This window comes from Lucilia cuprina, chromosome 6, assembly GCF_022045245.1.
Source record: "Lucilia cuprina isolate Lc7/37 chromosome 6, ASM2204524v1, whole genome shotgun sequence".
Classification (NCBI taxonomy): Eukaryota; Metazoa; Arthropoda; class Insecta; order Diptera; family Calliphoridae; genus Lucilia; species Lucilia cuprina.
Genome location: NC_060954.1, coordinates 45801037 through 45821036, shown reverse-complemented (window position 1 = coordinate 45821036; position 20000 = coordinate 45801037). Strand labels below are relative to the sequence as shown.

The 20000-nt window shown below is 31.6% G+C and overlaps 2 protein-coding genes across 2 annotated transcripts in view; one reads left to right on the top strand and one right to left on the bottom strand.

The window, feature by feature from the left end:
- The window catches only part of LOC111687415 (cyclic nucleotide-gated cation channel subunit A), an 88824-nt gene that overhangs the window by 51859 nt on the left and 16965 nt on the right, over positions 1-20000 (bottom strand). The window contains exons 2-4 of the mRNA XM_046955196.1: positions 17334-17463; positions 15785-16195; positions 14183-15062 (exon numbers count right to left, since the gene is read on the bottom strand). Coding sequence (XP_046811152.1) covers positions 14183-15062; positions 15785-15882 — 978 coding nt within the window. The 5' untranslated portion in view covers positions 15883-16195; positions 17334-17463. The remainder of the gene's footprint in view (positions 1-14182; positions 15063-15784; positions 16196-17333; positions 17464-20000) is intronic.
- LOC111680702 (putative inorganic phosphate cotransporter) lies at positions 8438-9959 on the top strand. Its single transcript, XM_023442404.2, has one exon. The coding sequence runs from the start codon at positions 8489-8491 to the stop codon at positions 9944-9946; it is 1458 nt and encodes a 485-aa protein (XP_023298172.2). The 5' UTR covers positions 8438-8488; the 3' UTR covers positions 9947-9959.

Below are 20000 nucleotides of genomic sequence, written 5' to 3'. Positions count from 1 at the left end.
TCCTCACAACTTTTTTTCGATGGTCGGTTATGGTCGACTTGTTCATACTTGTATTTCTTACAGCATGTTTGAGGTCAAAAACTTTTTAATTTATATAACATTATAACAAGATAATAACAATTTGATAACGAAAAAGGAAAAGAAAAAGAACAGAACATTATTAAAGTTAAAGCAGTAGTCAAGTTGCAGTTAGCTCAATATATCAACATGGATTGAAAAAGTTGTTCTACATGAGAGTTGCATCTAACCTCTGCTGAATAAACGAAGAAAATGTTTTAGCATGTAACAAGAAATAGCGTTCAACAAAAAAGTAGTTCTAACACAACAGCATCGTATAACAATTTGTGTGGTTTTTTTTAGTTGATATCCAAAAACTTCATCTTAAGTATTCAACTTAAATTCTCTAGAATATTAAGTCTGTATGGATTTTTCTATACATAGTTCGTTGTACACATAAACTTCTTAAAATACTAGTTGTCTCATTGTCTCTTGATAGTTTAATTTATGACAATTTTTTTTTAACATGGATGGCATCATTTAACAAATGTAATTGTAGAGATGTTGCATTTTTTTTTTTTTTTTTGACAAAAAAAAACTTGTCTTTCTTTTAACGTTAGACAAGAATATACATTGAAGTAAATAAGTATTTTAATTTAAAAATTTGCTTTAAGCATTATTACAACAAGAAACAGATACTCTTTCACTTTGGAGTATAATACAGTTGTCTTTTATCAATTAAATTTAGAAAAAATAATAGATAAAAAGAAATTTAATTAATTAAACATTTTATTGAAATTGTTTATTATTTTGACATTAAAAAATACTTTACTATTTAAGACAAGTATGTATGTATAGTCGGGTATGGTCGATTATATGATTATTTATTGACCTTCAAGTCATTTTCTGAAGGAGAATTTGTATGGGGGCTAGGGTCAAATGAAGCCCGTTCATTACAAAAATCGGTGGTGTCATTTAAAGTTCTATAAAGCTAAGTTTTGGCGATTTTTGTTGACATTATTGAAATTATGAGCCCAAAGGCCTTATCGGTGCCCCCATACATACAATAGTACGTATGGGGATCGGTGTCCCCTACTATTTTTACAAGGTTTAAACTATTTTCACAAGGTTTACATGGACACACAGACAGACAGATAAACAGACAGACAGACAGACAGACAGACAGACAGACAGATAGACAGACGGACGGACAAACAAACATAGAACATAAAGTGATTCTAAGCCGATTGGTATACTTTAAGGTGAGTGTAGGACCAATATTTTTAAGTGTTACAAATATCAGCACAAACGCATAATACCCTCACCACTATAGTTTTGTAGGGTATAAACATTTGAATATTTAATTATTTATAAATGGGGAGGGTATATTGGGTTTGTGCTGATGTTTGTAACGCACAATAATATTGGTCCTATACCCACCTTAAAGTTTACGAATCTGCTCAGAATCATGTCCGTCCGTCGTCTGTCTGTCTGTCTGTCCATGTAAATTTTGTAATCAAACTACATGTCCCAATTTCGAAGATAATTCAATGAAATTTGGTACATCATCTTCTATTGCCCCAGGGATGAAGTCTATTCAAAAAGATCGGTCCATTATTTCACCTAGCCCTCATACAACTGAACCCTCCAATAGGGCTTGTTAACCTTGTAATCAAACTACAGGTCGCAATTTTGAAGATAAGTCAATGAATCTTGGCAGATGATAGTCTATGATACCATAGACGTAGCCGGTTGAAAATGGTTTACATCGGTCCATTATTTCATCTAGCCCCATTACAAAAGCCCCCATCAAAATTTCACTTAAATGTCCACAATTTTATTTTACAATAAACGGCTTAAGTATGTATATCTGGGGCAAGATACAATTCAACTTAAATACTTTATAAAGGCAACTAAATCCCATTATATTTCTGTAAAAGGTGTAGGGTATTATATGGTCGGCCTAGCCCAATTATAATTTCTTACTTGTTTTACTTGTTCAGTGAACTTCTGCTTAAATTTTAAAATTCTTTAAAATTTATTTGTCCAATTTACAATCGGTGTTGTACGGTTGTATCGTAGGATGTCGTAATTTTTTTATTATTGATTTGTTTTTGTTTCATAAAAATGTATTTGAAAAATTGCTACAACGATACGGCATCGATTGTGAATTGAAGAATTATGAATTAATATTAAATTTCTAATCATTTCATTATAAATTATTCATATTCATGTAAAATAAACAAAAAAAAAACATTTTCTAAACTCAATTTACAATTCAATAATTCAATCAAATGTTTAACAATCATTTGAAAATGTTACATTTTTAAAACTTTTTTTGTGTATGTCAAAAGCAGACACATGTATTAAAAGAATATTCTTATGTGTGTATGTATTAGTAATGTCAATCAAAGCTCATGGTATATGTAAGTAAATCCATTTAAATCGAAAAGTATGTAAAATTCTTAAATAAGAATAGCATAAATAACCTCCTCAGCAGTGTTATAAGGAGTTAATATTGTTCTTTAAGGCAGTTTCCAGTACAAATGGACAAACAGACGACTTAGAATGGATTAACATTAAAAGCTTATGAGAGAACGCCTAGAAGTAGACTAACATAAATTAGAAAACGAATGCTGTTAGTTGTAAATAGTAATATTTAGAAAGTAGTAATATTTATCTCTGGGGCTGTCTGCAGCTAAAATCATTTATTATCCTGCAATTTTCATTCAAGTTAACCCTTGGTTACCAAATTTACTTAATAATATGTAAGTAATACACAAAGAAAAACTAGTTTTAGTAATTCGTATTATAAACAATCCCAAGTGTTTTCAATAATACTATAAGTTTAGTCTTACTAAAATCAAGTCTATTATACTTGATTCAAGTATGAATCCATTAAGTACAAAAAACATAAGTAATATCAGCCTTTTAAGGATTAAAGTGATTTTATAATGTACTGATTTTGAGATTTAATAAAGGCATACAAATATAAAATGTGATTTAGTTTTAAAAATGAAACATTTATGTTGTAGAAGGCTTTTTATAAGGGCTAAGGTCAAATGAGGGCCTTTAATTCTAGAGTTCGTGATGGTCATCAAGGCTAGTATAGAACTTGATTTTGCAGCTTTTTGTAGAGATACGAGTATATGAAACATACTTATGAACTTAAAAGCCGTATTCGCGGATTCAGTTGTATGGGGGCTAGGTGAAATAATGGACCGATATTAACCATTTTCAATACGCAAACCATTCGAACCTCTATCCCGTCGGACCGAATGCGCCAGTAGCATGTTTTTTCAATCGCATTACAACACCACACCACAATGGGAGAAGTTCATTAGTGTAATATGTCCGATGGGAAGTCTTAAAATTTTAGCTAACGTAGGTCTAGATATTTCCAAGGTTTTTTATATACTTGATTTGTTTAAGTGCTTTACTTGACTCAGTCTTGTAGCCATACATATCTGTTAAAAAGGTAATTGTATCGAAAGACTTAACAATCCTTTAGCTAACAAAATAGTTTTAGAGCTATTTTTAGCAGCGTTTTAAAGCGTGAATACAATATAACCAAGTTAAAGGAAGATTGGCCAAGGACAGATGACAAGACAGATGCTGTTCTATTCACAAATACTTATGAGTGGTGTAAATTTAAATAAATCAAAAACTCTGGACATATCAAGACAGTGACAGTGTTATATAAACAATAACATGATCTGTCACGAACAAAATTTGTATTAAAGAGCGTTGTACAACTTTGAGTCTACTCGAGTGCTTACAAAAGGAGCCCTTGGAACTTATTTGTGACATTAAGATATCGAACTGTAGTGATCCTCTGGAGCATCGTAGCAATGTGGATGTGTTTCATTGTTCTGTTGATCTTTCATAAACAAAACTTGTATTAAAGAGCGATGTACAATTTTAAGGCTACTAGAGAGCTTACAAAAGAAGCCCTTGGTACTTATTTCTGACATTAAGATATCGAACTGTACTGATCCTCTGGAACATCGTTGCATTGTTGATGTGTTTCATTGTTCAGTTGATCTGTCACGAACAAAACTTGTATTAAAGAGCGATGTACAACTTTAAAGCTACTCGAGTGCTTACAACAGGAGCTCTTGGTACTTACTTGTGACATTAAGATATCGAACTGTATTGATCCTCTGAAACATCGTAGCATTGTTGATGTGTTTCATTGTTCTGCTAAATGTGTTCCTTTTGATTTGGGAAATACTCACAGATTTTTACTCTATATTGGTTTTTCGTTTGATTAGGGTAGGTTTATATCGAAACACCACTACATATGTCTTCTTTCCTTTAACCTTTTTTTTCTGGTTCAAAAAAAAAAACTTAGAAATGTGTCTTCTTTTTCGAAAGTTTGAATAGGACCGAACTGTGCTTTGCCCCTTTAAATGAACCAGTTTGATCAAGTTTTGGTATCAACATCGCACATCGCTTTGATTCCAAATTAACATCTGAACAATAAAAATGTCTCTAATTAAAAATTTTTGTTTATAGATTTCCTAGGAAAACATTGGCTTTATATCGGTATACATTATATAAAAATAACACCTAAAAGGAATACAATTTATTACTTGTTTAACTACTGGGTATTATAGATTAGAGACAATTCAAATTTCACCAATACTTCAATATAATAACTCTTCCTTTGATTTTTTTTTTTTATTAGCTTAAAGTTCTCAAAATAAATTGATCATCATCAGATTTGTAAAATTTAAGACAAGCCCCGTCGTTTTTTCACTTATAAATTTGTGTATTTTATTTTTTTATATTAGAAAACAGATGAGAAACAAAGTCTATAAAATTCCCATAAATTTAGTTTTTTCCATTAAAGAAAACGTTCGAAAACAACTGAATTTATTTGATAAAATATTATTAAAGTCAGATGGATGATTTGCAAAGGGTTTAACATTGATGTTTATTTTTAACAATATTTTGTTAAGAAGCCTTCAGGAATACAGTGAGTATGAGCGATATTTAATATGAAAATGTTGTATAGCTCATACGCCTTAAAAATTGATGATGTTGGGAGGAGTTTTTTTGTACTCTTTTATGAATTTTGTGCTGTTGGCTTAATAGTCAAATCGAATAATTTTGGGAAATTTTGAAAATGTTTTAATAATCTTAATAATTTAAAGAAATTTTTAGGAATACCGAGCGTATGAGTGATATTTCGTATATAAATGTTTTAGAGCTCATACGATTAAGTTTTTTTTTACTTTTATACGAATTTTGTGCAGTCAGTTTTTGCAAATTTATATAAACTCCAAATTTTAATAATTTTAAGAAGGCTTTTGAAATACAGTGAGTATGAGTGATATTTTCTATATAAATGTTTTAAAGCTTATACGCCTTAAAAAGTAATGATGTTAGGTGGAGTTTTTTCTACTTTTATACGAAGTTTGGGCTGTTGGCTTATTCGCCACATCGAATAATTTTGATAAATTTCGAAATTGTATTCACAATCTAAATGTTAAAAATTTAAAAAAGTTTATAGGAATACCGTGAGTATGAGTGATATTTTTTATATAAATGTTGTAAAGTCATACGCCAGGGATTTTTTACTTTTATTCGAATGTTGAGCAGCTGGTTTATTAGATAAATGAGATAATTTTGTGAAATTTATTAATTTGAAAAAGTGCTAAGGAATACAGTGAGTATGAGTGATATTTCGTAAATACCTGTTGTATAGCTCATATGCCTCAAAAAGTAATAAAGTTAGGTAAAGTAATTACTAAGAACTTCTAATCAGTATTAGTTAGGAATGTTATTTCCGGAATAATATATCTTCGACGAATGCAAAGAAAGTGCTCCAAAGTTTCACTGTCCTCTCCACATGCTCTAGATACGTCTGAATCCGCACGTCCAATTTCTCATAAATGTGCTCGTAATCCTGTTTGTCCATTTAGAATACGTACTATCATACTAATTTCAGACTTGCTCATTTTGAGCAGATTTTTCGTCTTGCTTTCAACAGGGTCACCCCATAAGATATTCGTCGTTCTACCCACTGTTTCATTATTTCAAGAGGTTTTATGGAATTCTCTCACCTATATTTTTAGTTCAGGTTTTGTTGTTGTCGAATGGTTTTTCGTTTGTGAGGTTAACTGCCTCGAGTTCCCTTTCCTTTAAAGCTTTTACATTTCGTTACCGACTACACACGAGTGGGCTGGTACCCATATGATATGAACCTTACCTCTGGAAGAGTATTCAGTTTAAGCTTTCTTACAATCCAATACGGTCATAGATTTAGTTCTATCTTCTGGATGTCGCTAAATATATTAAGCGCTGTGGGCACCATATTTATTCTAATCCAATTTACGCATTCCGTTATTGCTCGTACTTCTGCCTGGAAGCTTTTGTTATGATTTGGTAAACGGTGATAAGTTTCTGCTTTCGGATCATCAATATAGAACCCCAGCCCCACTTTATCCCCCAATTTAGAGCTATCCAAGTAACAACGGATTCCTAATGGAATTTTCTCTTATGTTACGCTTGACCAAGATATTCTATTTGGAATTAGCGTTTTAAAGTTTCGAATAATATTGGAGAATTTTCTGTCAAGAAGACTTCAGGAACTCCATGAGTATGAGTGATATTTTTTTTGTAAAAATGTTATATAACTCATACGCCTCAAAAAGTACCGCTGTTTCAAAGATTTTTTTTACTTCTATACGATATTATGCAGTTAGGGTTATTTAAGTAATAACATTATAATTTCTTTAGTACAATTTAAGTTTTCTAAATCATAAAAACAGTTTTCCTCTCTTTAACTGTATAAGAAATTTACAGTGTTTGTTTTAACTTGTATAAAGTGTAAACAAAACTTTTTTTGATACATTTATTCTTGTTATTCTTACTTTAACTTTTTTTATAAGTTTATAGAACTTTGAACTGCTACTTGACTACTGGAATCTTTTCTCATGAAAAGGTTTTCTTGCAAAAGTTAAGTTATTGTTATTATCAAAAAAGATATATTTAACATTGAACACACAACTTGTTAAATACTTTTAAGTTAGTGAGAATATTTGACTTTTTACTTAAGCTGTTGAATAACTATAAATCGAAAATAGATTGGAAAGTAAAATTCGCAGTAACGAAATGGTTTTATAGTAACATTAGTTTTAATGATTTTAAATAGTAAATTTCTAGAAGGCTTGTCATCAAAAGAATTAATGAAAATTTGGATTAAGAAGATGTCCATCCGAAGACAAACTATGAAACTTAATCGACTGCTTTATCTACAAGGATCTAGATACTTTTTGATTATGGAAATTACAAACAACAATCTTATATTTATGGAGTACATCTGGTAGTATTTTAGCTTGATGATCTTCTCCAGTCTTAGTGTGATTACTATTCGGGCGGAAAAAGTGATACTAGTACCTCCAGTCTGTTGGACTATGAATAAGTTGTGTCAAATGTATCCTAAGCCTTTCCTTGAATGGATTTGACCTGTGGTTGAATCAGAGAAGATAATCAGGTCCTCTTCTCAAACTCACGGAAAGAGAATGTTACATTTCTTGTCAGGGTAAGAGTAAGAGCGGTCTATAGTGAGTCCTTTGGCCGAATTTCATTAGGTAACTTAACTTCGTTTTTATGTGAGCGTGTTTTAAAAAGACACACAGACGGACATAGCTAAATCGACTCAGAATTTGCTTCCTTAGCATGAATTGTATTGACATAAAACTTTAATTAATTTTTTTTAATGGAATTAATTAACAATAAACACGTTTTCCCGAAATATGTACATTTATATGTGAGTTATATAAAATTGTGAACGAATTCTGCCAATTTTCAACCGGTGTCAAGCTCTCATGAAAAAACAAAAGTGTGGCGAATTTCATGGACTTATATTGCACACTAGGATAATAGTGAATCCTTTTGCTGAATTTTATTAGATAACTTAACTTTGTATTTACATGAGCGTGTTTTATAAAGACACACAGACGGACAGACAGACAAACAGACAGATGGACGGACAGACGAACATATATAATTAGACTCAGAATTTGATAAGGCTCCAGAATATACTTTGTTGGGTGTCAGATGAATATTTCTAGGTGTTATACATCGCTCATGGTGGTGGAGGGTATAAAAAACGTAATGAGGAGGTAGGTTAGTTGTTAGAATTCCATTCTGGTGGTAGATTTGATTCCCACCTAAAGTTCTGGTTAAGGATCGCACGATTTGTTGTACATATATATATCCTCCTTTTCAAACCCTTCTCACGAAGCTGAAGTAAATAAAAATAGTTGATTTATTCACACGAAATTCGGCTACCAAGGCCTACGTGGAACCAATTATAAGTAATTCTAAAACAGTCTAAAAATAAAAGTTTAATAAACATCCTGTTAAACTTATCGATACCAAATCATTTCCGTTATTTTTTAAACTTTCAAAATTATAAAGAAAAACATTCGTTCAAATAATTCAAACCGAAATAATCCATTTAAAAGTTTCTCCGGAAATGCAACAGACTTTAAACAAACCTCAAGAACTGTATCAAACACGATATTTTGTTACATTTATGCTGTTTTTGGGCATGGCTAATGCCTATGTAATGCGCACTAATATGTCGGTGGCCATAGTAGCTATGGTCAACAATACAGCCATTACGGAAACCTCAATGGAAGAACTAGAATCCGAGTGTCCGAATGTTAATCTGACGGCAATAACTATAACACAAGATGGACCTTATGTTTGGAGTTCACAACTACAGGGCTATATATTGGCTTCTTTTTTCTATGGTTATGTTATGACCCAAGTTCCCTTTGGTGTATTGGCCAAACGTTATGGTGCTCTCAACTTTTTGGGCTATGGCATGTTATTGAATTCTCTGATGGCTTTTCTAGTACCGTTATCCACACGTTTATATGGTGTATGGGGTTTGTGTGTAGCCCGTTTTATACAAGGTCTGGGAGAGGGACCTATTGTACCCTGTACACATGCTTTGCTAGCCAAATGGATACCACCTAATGAAAGATCACGCATGGGTGCTGCTGTCTATTCGGGAGCTCAATTTGGTACAATTATTTCTATGCCTATATCGGGTATATTAGCTGAACATGGTGGCTGGTCTTTGATATTTTATGTTTTTGGTTTTGCCGCCACTATATGGTGTTTGGCATTTTTACTGTGGGTCTACGAGGAGCCTAATACACATCCCTCTATAAGAGCTAATGAAAAGGAATATATTAATAATTCTATATGGGGTTCTGAGCCTCAGGAAACGTCAAAATTACCTTTAAAAGCTATTATGAAATCTTTACCCTTTTATGGCATTTTATTTGCTCATATTGGTCAGAATTATGGCTACGAAACTTTACTCACCGAATTACCCACCTATATGAAACAAGTTCTAAGATTTTCTTTAAAATCCAATGGTTTCTATTCTTCTCTACCCTATCTGTGCATGTGGTTATTTTCCCTTGTCATTGCTGTTGTGGCCGATTGGATGATTAGCTCTCAACGTTTTAGCATTTCAGCTACTAGAAAACTTATGAATTCCATAGGACAATATGGTCCCGGTATAGCTTTGGCTACCGCCTCCTTTACTGGCTGTAATCGTGTCTTAACTTTATTTATATTAAGCCTGGGCGTAGGTCTTAATGGTGCCATTTATTCGGGGTTTAAAATCAATCACTTGGATATAGCTCCACATTATGCTGGCTTCCTAATGGCCGTTACAAATTGCACGGCAAATTTTGTAGGCCTATTTGCTCCTATTGTTTCGGGTCATTTAGTGCATAATGAGCCAACAATTGCCAATTGGCGTATGGTTTTCTTAGTGGCCACCGTTATATATTTTGCGGGAGCAACGGTTTTTAATGTCCTAGCCAAGGCTGAACGTCAGACGTGGGATAGTTTTAGTAATAACAATAATGATGATGATAGAGATAATAATTTTGGAGAAAAGGTCAAATAAAGATTTGTTAACATTAAGCCAAGATCATGTTTGAAATTTCTTCCATAGTTTAGAGGGAAAACGGGAAATATTATATAAAAAATTATGAAAAGATTTAGAATGTTTTCAAATTAATTTATGGCTTTAATATTTCATATAGCCCCCTTTACCCTTATATTATCCTGATGAAATTTTACCATATTATTGTGATAGCAATCTGAAGGAAAGGAGGGTGTATCGGTATCTCTAGTCTGCCGAAAATTCAAATGTTTTGTTTTAAATCAGAGAGACAAGTGTTGCTACGGAAACCAGCAGCTTATGGGTCTGAGTTTGGTACTCAGTCTTGTCCCAGTTATTGGAAGGGTCACTTCGTAATGCACGTGGAGGTTGTAGTTTAATCCAAAACAAGTAGGAAATTATAGTCGGGCATGGCCGACCATATAATACCCTACACCATGAGTATATTTTTAAAATTTTTACTTTTTATAAAGAAACTTTTATGTTGAATAGTTTTCCAAAATATTTAAGCAATTTATTGATAAAAAAAACTAAAAATTTCTAAATGAGGCTTTATATATGTAGGTCAAATCGGGCCGATCCTCGGTAAATTTGGGAAAAGGATATATTTTTAAATAACAGTTAGTTTTGTTGAGTTTCATTGCGATACAAATGGTTACAAGTCAATTTTAGACGTTTAAGACATTTTTTGAAGGGGGGTTTGTATGGGGGCTAGGGTCCTTACGAAAATCTGCAGTGTAATTTATACTTATGTAAAACTTATTTATGCTAATTTTTAGAGATAATAGAATATTTGACGTAATTATGGCATAAAAAGTTCAAATCGGGAGGTTCGGTTGTATGGGGGCTAGGTGAAATAATGGACCGATTTCAACCATTTTCAATAGGCTAGACATGCTTTCGGGAAGATCGCTATTTAAAATCAGCAAATAACGGAAATATGAGCAAAAATCCGAGACAACCTCTGAAAATGTCATCCAAAATTGAGATTTTTAATTCATGCTCAAACAGAAAATGCAAAAAATTTTATTATTCTAAGCTTGTTTATAAAAACAAGGCATGCTTCGAGAGCAGCAGAGCAAGAGTAGCAGAGCGAAAGCAGCAGTAGTGTATTGTTATTGGCTACAAACATGAAATTACGTAAGTGGAGCCTGGCTTAAGTTAGAAGCCATAAAAGGGAACTTTTTGGTACTTTTTATACCCTACACCACTTTAGTGGGGAGGGTATATTGGGTTTGTGCTGATGTTTGTAACATACTAAAATATTCATCCTATACCCACCTTAAAGTATACCAATCGGCTTAGAATCATTTTCTGAGTCGATTAAGCTATGTCCGTCCGTCTGGCTGGCTGTCCATGTAAACCTTGTGCGCAAGGTACAGGTCGCAATTTTCAAGATAATTGGATGAAATTTGGTACACACGCTTCTTTTGGCCCAAGGACGAAGTCTATTGAAAATGGTTAAAATCGGTCCATTATTTCGACCAACCCCCATACAACCGTACCCCCCAAATAGGGCCTTTTGGCTTATAATTAACTTAAATGATCTATTATGTTAACAAAAGTCGACAAAACTTAGTTTTAAATGACACTATCGATTTTTGTAATGATCGGGCTTCATTTGACCCTATCCCCCATACAAACTCCCCTTCAGAAAATGACTTAAAGGTCAAAATTCACTTACAAACACTAATAACACTTTTAAATTCTACATAAATAATATTGATGAAGACTTAACTCCCCCTACCAACATTTTTAAGGATAGGGCCATATTTTGCCCCTTTGCTCCCCTTTGGTCCCTCTTAAAAAAATCTCTTTTTTTGCCAAAAAAAAAAAGGAAAAATATTCCGAAATAAAGTTAAAAAACAAACCAAATGCTTTATTTTTTTAAATAATCCCCATTTTTAACATACATACTGACTGGTGTAGGGTATTATATGGTCGGCTACGCCCGACTATACATTCATACTTGTTCGTTTTTAAAAAAGGTACTTTTTGAATTTTCTATAATATTGAACTAAGAAATATGATCGAAGAAAGGGAACTTTTTGGTCCTTTTACGTTTTTCAAAAGGTACTTTTTGAATATTCTATAATATTGAACCTAGGAACATGAAAATAATTATGTAGAGCTCAAATTAGAAGAGAACCCATAAAAGGGGATTTTTGTACTCAGATTAGACGAGAACACATCAAAGGGGATTTTTTTATACAATTTCGTTCTACAAAAGGTACTTTTTGAATTTTCTATAATATTGAACCTTGAAACATGAAATTAAGTATGTAGAGTCGGAATTAGGTGAGTAGCCAAAAACTTAAACATTTGGCCCTTTAACAAAAGAACGAGAAATATGAAAATAAACATCTAGAGTCAGAACTACGTGAGAACCCTTAAAAGGGAACTTTTGGATACTTTTTGGTTTTTCAAAAGATTCTGTTTTGAATTTTCTATAATATTGAATCTAGAAATATGAAATTAAGCATGTTGAGACCGAAATGAGTGATTTAAAAGAGACCCTTGACTGACACACCATGGTGAAGGGTATATAAAATTCGTCACAGCCGAATAGAAAATTCTTTCTTATTTTATACAGGTATGTTCAGACTCTGTAGATACTCAACCTTCGGCAATGTATTCTATGTGAGTAAGAACTTGACTTTGGATTTTTTGATAGTTTCGTATTTCGGTCCTCTGTTGCCGAATGTATTTCTATGTTCAGTATTATAGAAAATACAAAAAAGTACAATTTGAAAAACCCCCTATTATAAATTTTCATTTAAAAGAACGATAATTTATTTCCTCCAAACTTAGGAAATAAAAAGAATACGTCAATAAATCGAAAAAATATTCAAAATGTACTGAAAAAAGTACTAAAATACAGCTTTCTCCCTTTTACACCCAAAAAGGAATGAATTTAAAAAAAGTACGAGATTAGGGTCTGATAATTTTGAAAATGTGTTTAAGTTATTTATATTTATTTATTAGTTAAAAAGTTACAAAGGTCCTAAAAAGGTTCCAAAATAACCTTTGTTACACATTTTCACCCTTTAAAAGTACGAAATTCGAAAAAGTACCAAATACCCATCCGCTCGTTTTAAGAGTAGAAGTGGATGTAATTAAAATTTTTCGTGTATCACTAATATTGTGTAAGATATTCAAGAAAACCTGTTTTACCACCATTATGTTCTTTTTAACCCTTAATATACAAATATCCAAAAATCCCCCCAAAAAACATATACTGTCAAAATTTCATGATTCTAAGTCGTTTGAGCTATACGATAATGAATCCGTCAGTCAGTAATGCTTCTCTTTTATATATAGAGATATATTGTATAAAAATTTTCTATGAATGTTTTTCTCGATCGTATCATAGTTAACCATAGATTCCGTTATTACCCGGTTATGTCATTGTAAGCAAGTAGTATCGCGAAAAGGTTAAGATCATAGATCCCATAGATTATGCTCTAAAATTCATTAACAAATACATCTAAAAGATTAAAATGCTAAAAAATGCTTTTTAAGTTATTACGTAGTTATGTCTCTGAAAGCATGTAGTTTTCACAATCACTTACAGGTAATAACAAAAATTTATATTATCTATTGTTTCGCGAAAAAGATTGAAGAAATGACTAATAACTCAAATGGTTTCACAAGTAGTATAACTAATTCTATTTGATGAGGATGATATGTAGTAGTCAATGAAGTGATTAGGTAAGTGGTTACAATTGAAAGGCATTAATAAGTAGCTAATAGGTGAAGCATCCTTATTTGCTGTATTTGTAAAAATTGATACCATCTTAATATTCAACTCTTTGAATGTAATTAAGGTCAGCATTTTTGGCAATATCAAGAGGAAATATTAATGAATACAATTATGAGTTGTAAAGTTTAACAACCATTTGGCAAAGGTTATGAAAATGTAATTTACATAAAACTTACAGTAAATCGAAATATAACCCAGTAGACTTTTAATAGTGAAATAAACAATTTCATAATAACCACCTTTAAAAACTGTATAATTTAAAAAGATGTGGTTTAAAATGTACTATACAACGTATATTTTAATCTAATTAGACACTTTATATTATATTGATCATTTCTGATGAAAAATAGAACAAGATATCGCAAGATTTGCAAGTAGTTACATCAACTACTAAACATAACTTGATACGATTTAGAAACAAACATTTACACACTAAATCAGGAAAAAAAATCTTGAAATGTAACAACTTGACTTACCTGTGATAATTTTTTGCCATTTTCCATAATGTTTTCCTTGTAATTGGCCTGCTTTTGCTCACTTATCCCATCATCGTCATCATCGTCCTCATTTACCATATCATCGTCATCGTCGTCATCCTCATCGCTACTACCATCCATAGTAAAATCTTCATTAATGTCCTTTTGATGCCGACGATGGTGGCATTTATTTTGCTGATTTCTTCTACTACTACTACAACAACTACGATTCTCCTGATCAATTACTAATGTTGTTGGCTTTGTTACTCTATCAGAACATTTGACAATTTGTCCATAATTGTCACCATTAGAATTACCATCAGCATCGTTGTCATCGTCGTCATCTTCATCACTTTCATGATAAAATGCCGATGATGTTGAGGTTATTGTTGTTCTACGTGATGGCAATCGAACAACGGCCGCCTGGCTACCAACAAAACAACTTTGTTCTTCAGCATCACCACTGGAAGCATAGTTTCGTGCACTACTACCTCCACTACCTTTCGCATGTGAGCCATGTTTCTGTTGACTCGATATCATGTGTTTTCTGGCTATAAGTACAGCCGTATCGGTTGTCATTGTTGTACTAGTAGGTGTGAGGGGCGAGAAGAGGCTGGTGCCATCTTCCATTTCATAACTTTCACTTGTAACAGGATTTGTATAGACATCATCAATACCAATAATATGATGCTGTTGACGATGATGATGATGTTGCTGCTGATGTTGTGAACAACTAGACGTTGATGATGGGTTCGTGCCATAATGATGACTCGTTGAAGTGGTATAAGGATATGAGCTACCCAATGTTGAAGCATTACAATTTTGTTGTGACGATGGTCCATTATTGTGACGTATGGAACGGTACATAGGACGGTTAAGACTATATTGGTAAGAGTGTAATAAGTGAAAGTACAAGTTATTGAAATGTGTGCCAAACTAATTTATTTTTATTAAGTGTGATATTAGACAAAGAAGGAAAATAATATATATCTATAAATTTGGTCATGAACACAAAAATATTATATTTGTAGAGAAAATTAAGGATAATTTTTATTTTTAAGAAATCTCTTAAGTTTTCAAACATTTTATTTATAGTTCAGTTTTAGTTGTTGTTTAGTTAAGTTCTTGCTCAGATAAGTTCTTGTTCAATTCAGTTTCAGTTCAGTTTTAGTTCAGTTCTAGTTCACTTCTAGTTCAATTCTAGTTCAGTTCTAGTTCAGTTCTAATTCAGTTCTAGTTCAGTTCTAGTTCAATTCTAGTTTAGTTCTAGTTCAGTTCTAGTTCAGTTCTAGTTCAGTTCTAGTTCAGTTCTAGTTCAGTTCTAGTTCAGTTCTAGTTCAGTTCTAGTTCAGTTCTAGTTCAGTTCTAGTTCAGTTCTAGTTCAGTTCTAGTTCAGTTCTAGTTCAGTTCTAGTTCAGTTCTTGTTCAGTTCTAGTTCAGTTCTAGTTCAGTTCTAGTTCAGTTGTAGTTCAGTTCTTGTTCAGTTCTAGTTCAGTTCTAGTTCTAGTTCAGTTCTAGTTCAGTTCTAGTTCAGGTCTAGTTCAGTTCTAGTTTAGTTCTTTTTATAGAAAATTATTAAAAATAAAAACATGAAAAACTTACTTATAACCATATTTAGGTGATTCAACTTCATTGCGACGTCTCGCCATCATAGAGTTGGCCCGATCTCCTCGGGCAGCTGCCATCATATACGTCCACATGGCGATTCATGACATGAACAAACTCCTCTTGCACTAATTTATAACTTAATACACAAGTCTCATATTCACAGTAGAAAAACACACTTTGTGATTTATTTACAGACAATTTATTATTAAATTATTTCGTTTAGTTGTATCATTACCACAGACTAGTAATGAGTTTATGGAGGATACTAGCACATGCGTTAAACACTCGACTCCCCTTTAATTGTAAACATTGTAAAATAGTGACAATTTTATATTTGTACAATGTTTTCAATGGTTTCTCTAATATTCGATTGATTTATCTCTAAGTTCATTTTGATTGACACATCTGGTATTGAAAAACGAAATGACATTTAAATAAATATGTATTACACGTGTTTTTAACGCACACATGAACACAAATGCAAAAGTTTTTGTTTACGTGTGTAGGGATTTGTGAAATGAAAAGTTATTTGAAAATTGGTTTTATATGTATGTATGTGTATTTTTGTTATGTTTTATTATTGTTTTTTTTTTTTTTTTGGTTAACTGAATTTATACGATTCACAAAAGTCTATAAAAACTATGTAGTTGTCCCATGTCGACTTGTCATGATAAATTGAATAAAATCGAGTATAGAACGTTTAAAATTTCTAGGATGTATTTGTTAATATTGACGTTTAACTGTAGTTAATCTACAGTGACGTACTTCTAGTTGCAGAATAAGTTGGATAGTTTTGGATTACAATAAATCATAGACTCCTCAATAGATTACTTAAGGTGAGTTGTATATTCACTTTCTACAGTATAGTTCAGATTTTCCGAAATTACTTGAAGTAAAAAATGATGATAGATTTTCTGACAACAGTAAAGTAATAATTGAGTTCTTTTCTACTTGTACAGAGATCACGATTAAAATGGTCGTAAAATATATAAATTTGAGGCAACAAAAATAGTCTGACATGTAAACAAAAAGAAAAACAATAATAACAAAATTACAAGTTACAACGCTACGACACCAAATGTGAATGGGACAAATGTTACTTTTAAAACAGCTGGATTTATATGTTTCATTATGTTTTTGCTTGTTTATCAAACATTATTTGGGTTTGATTTAGACAGACAACTTTTCAAATCTACATTTTTGGCCTTACTGAATGGAAGGAAGGAATCCTTAGTCATGAGAAACACATAGACTATAATACTTCAAGGAAGTTCATAAGCTAGATTTCAGACTAATCAATGCAGACGAGTCAAACAAGCTGACATCTCCCTAAACTAGTTAAGTGATAAGTCAAGGGACTAGTTCAACAGAGTTACTCCTAGTACCTAATTCCTTATTAATCTACCCCAAACTGTAGGCAACTGTTATATATAATATAATTTAAAACTAAATGTCCAATTTACAATCGGTGTTGTATGGATGTATCATAGTTTTTGTATGTTAAAAAAAATAAATTGAAATATTTCTAAGACATACAACATACGACATTGATTGTGAATTGTACAAATAGTTTGTTGTTATGACAGCTAACACTTCACTGCATTTGTGTGTGTTCAGGAGAATATGCTTGTGGTTCAACGTTGAATTGCTGCAATTCAATTTGTATGTTATATCTGAAATGATAAATACAATTAAAACATATTAATTTATTAATACATTTTTTATCAACTTGATTGACAGGATATTTATAATATATTTTGTTTTCATAATAAATGGTACAGAATTATTAAACAGGATACGTTTTTATGTTGATAACAATGTAAACTTAAGTTTAAATAAATTTTCGTAATTTCCATTAAAATAGTTTTAAAGTGATTCCGTTTAAATTAACAGAAAACTAGCTTTAATTTTACAATTATTTTCAGACTTTTTACAGTCCTCCTAATAACAAATATAAATAAATTCATTAACTTTAAATTTTTCGTTATAATAAACATTTTTAAAGTTGACAAATTCTCTACTTTAACATAATTGAGTTATAACAATAAAAATATTTCATATCCTAATCCAGAAAAATTATCCTTATTTCACCTTAAGTTATGTGTTATTTTATCAATTTCCTTCATTCACACACAAGACTCAATTTCTCAGGACGTTATAACACTTTTAATTTATAATTAATTGAAGAACTCAACTAGTTACGTGTATAAATTAGTTTCGTAAATTTTCGTTACGTCAAGTAGGAAAGAAAGATTTCTAGTTCAGTTCTAGTTCAATTCTAGTTCAGTTCTAGTTCAGTTCTAGTTCAGTTCAGTTCTAGTTCAGTTCTAGTTCAGTTCTAGTTCAGTTCTAGTTCAGTTCTAGTTCAGTTCTAGTTCAGTTCTAGTTCAGTTCTAGTTCAGTTCTAGTTCAGTTCTAGTTCAGTTCTAGTTCAGTTCTAGTTCAGTTCTAGTTCAGTTCTAGTTCAGTTCTAGTTCAGTTCTAGTTCAGTTCTAGTTCAGTTCTTGTTCAGTTCTAGTTCAGTATTAGTTCAGTTCGAGTTCAGCTCCGGTTAAGATCAGTTCGAGTTATGTTTCTATAGGTGTTGGAGGGATGGATGAATCGTTTACGACAGGTTTCAGGATATCTTTAGGTTGACACAAGTGGATCAATATATAATATAACATTGATCGTTAGACTGATTTAATGTTTTTTTATTACTCTCTTAATAACATCAAAGCAATGAAATGTGAGCAAGGACTTTTCACTAGTATTTAACCGTAATTTGTATCTATCTATTCAACTAAATTATACAAATTATACAAATACTGAATGTGTATTTTAAGAGAGATACACATATAAAACAAACAAAACACTCAAAAATGAACTACAGATAAAAATTGTCTTTTAGCCAAGGTGGCATAAAGCCAAAAACCCAGTGCATAAATATGCATAAATTCTGTAAAATATCAAACTAACAAAACTAATAATTGAAAAAGCCAATAGCAACAAAGAAATCCTTGACTCAAACAACAGCCAAAGAAAGCCGCTGTAATGGCCAGACTCAGACATGCTCATATACAGAACTTACTAATTTGTTTCTCAATATTGTAGTATTTGAAATGCACAAAACCATAAACTCAAATTATGAAAATTCAAAGATGTTTGAAAATCATAAGTTTTTTTCTAAAGCAAAGAACAAAAAGTAGAACTGCAGTCATGACAACATGCTGCAAGTATACAACCACCACAAAATTTGATTTTGAACAAAAGCTGCAATTGAAAATAAAGTGAGCAATAAAGAAAAACAAAACCAAAATGGTATGAAAAGTAAAGTAATTGCTAAAAATTTCTTAATATTATTGCTTTTCAAAAGGGAAAAGAAAATGTAATAAAAGTATAAAAAGTTGCTGCAAACAAAACTGAATCCCAGTGAAAGTTAAACAACTTAAAAAAGCATCTTAAAGTAAAATATAACACAAGAAATTTTATTAACTTTATTAAATGCAAAAAAAATAAATAAATAAAAAATAATCTTTACTTTAGACAACGACGACGTCTGGACTTATCATCTACATTATTTCCCCCTCCTTTTCAACTTGAGTGTCATTGGCAAATAGTAGAAATAGAAAATGTGGCGTCAACCAAAAAAATTTCCACTGCAGTTATTTGCAGTTGGAATATTTGAAAGTTAGAACATATTATAAATACAATGCATATTACTCTATAAAGTACATATATATGAATGTAAGTATATATATTTTTTGTTCATCCTAGTAATCGTTCTGTATCTATTTACAGTCTCACTGACATTGCTTTTACGTACAATGTAGTTTTAAGAAATCTATTTATACTTTCACCATACTTTAGAAGTGTGATATTTAATAAAAAGAAAAAGAGTCCCAAATACTATAAAGAATCCTTTGGATATGTCTACAACACTAATCTGTAGTCTTGTATATAGACAAGTCATATCTGTAAATATAAACTAGCCTACAATGCCAACTGCAGTTCTGGATCATATAAAGGTCCAGACTTCAAACACGACTATAATTTTGACTATAGAAACAGTACAGTTCTAAGATAGTTCTAGTTCAATTATAGTTCAGTTCTAGTACAGTTGTAGTTCTAGTTCAGTTCTAGTTCTAGTTCAGTTCTAGTTCAGTTCTAGTTCAGTTCTAGTTCAGTTCTAGTTCAGTTTTAGTTCAGTTCTAGTTCAGTTCTAGTTCAG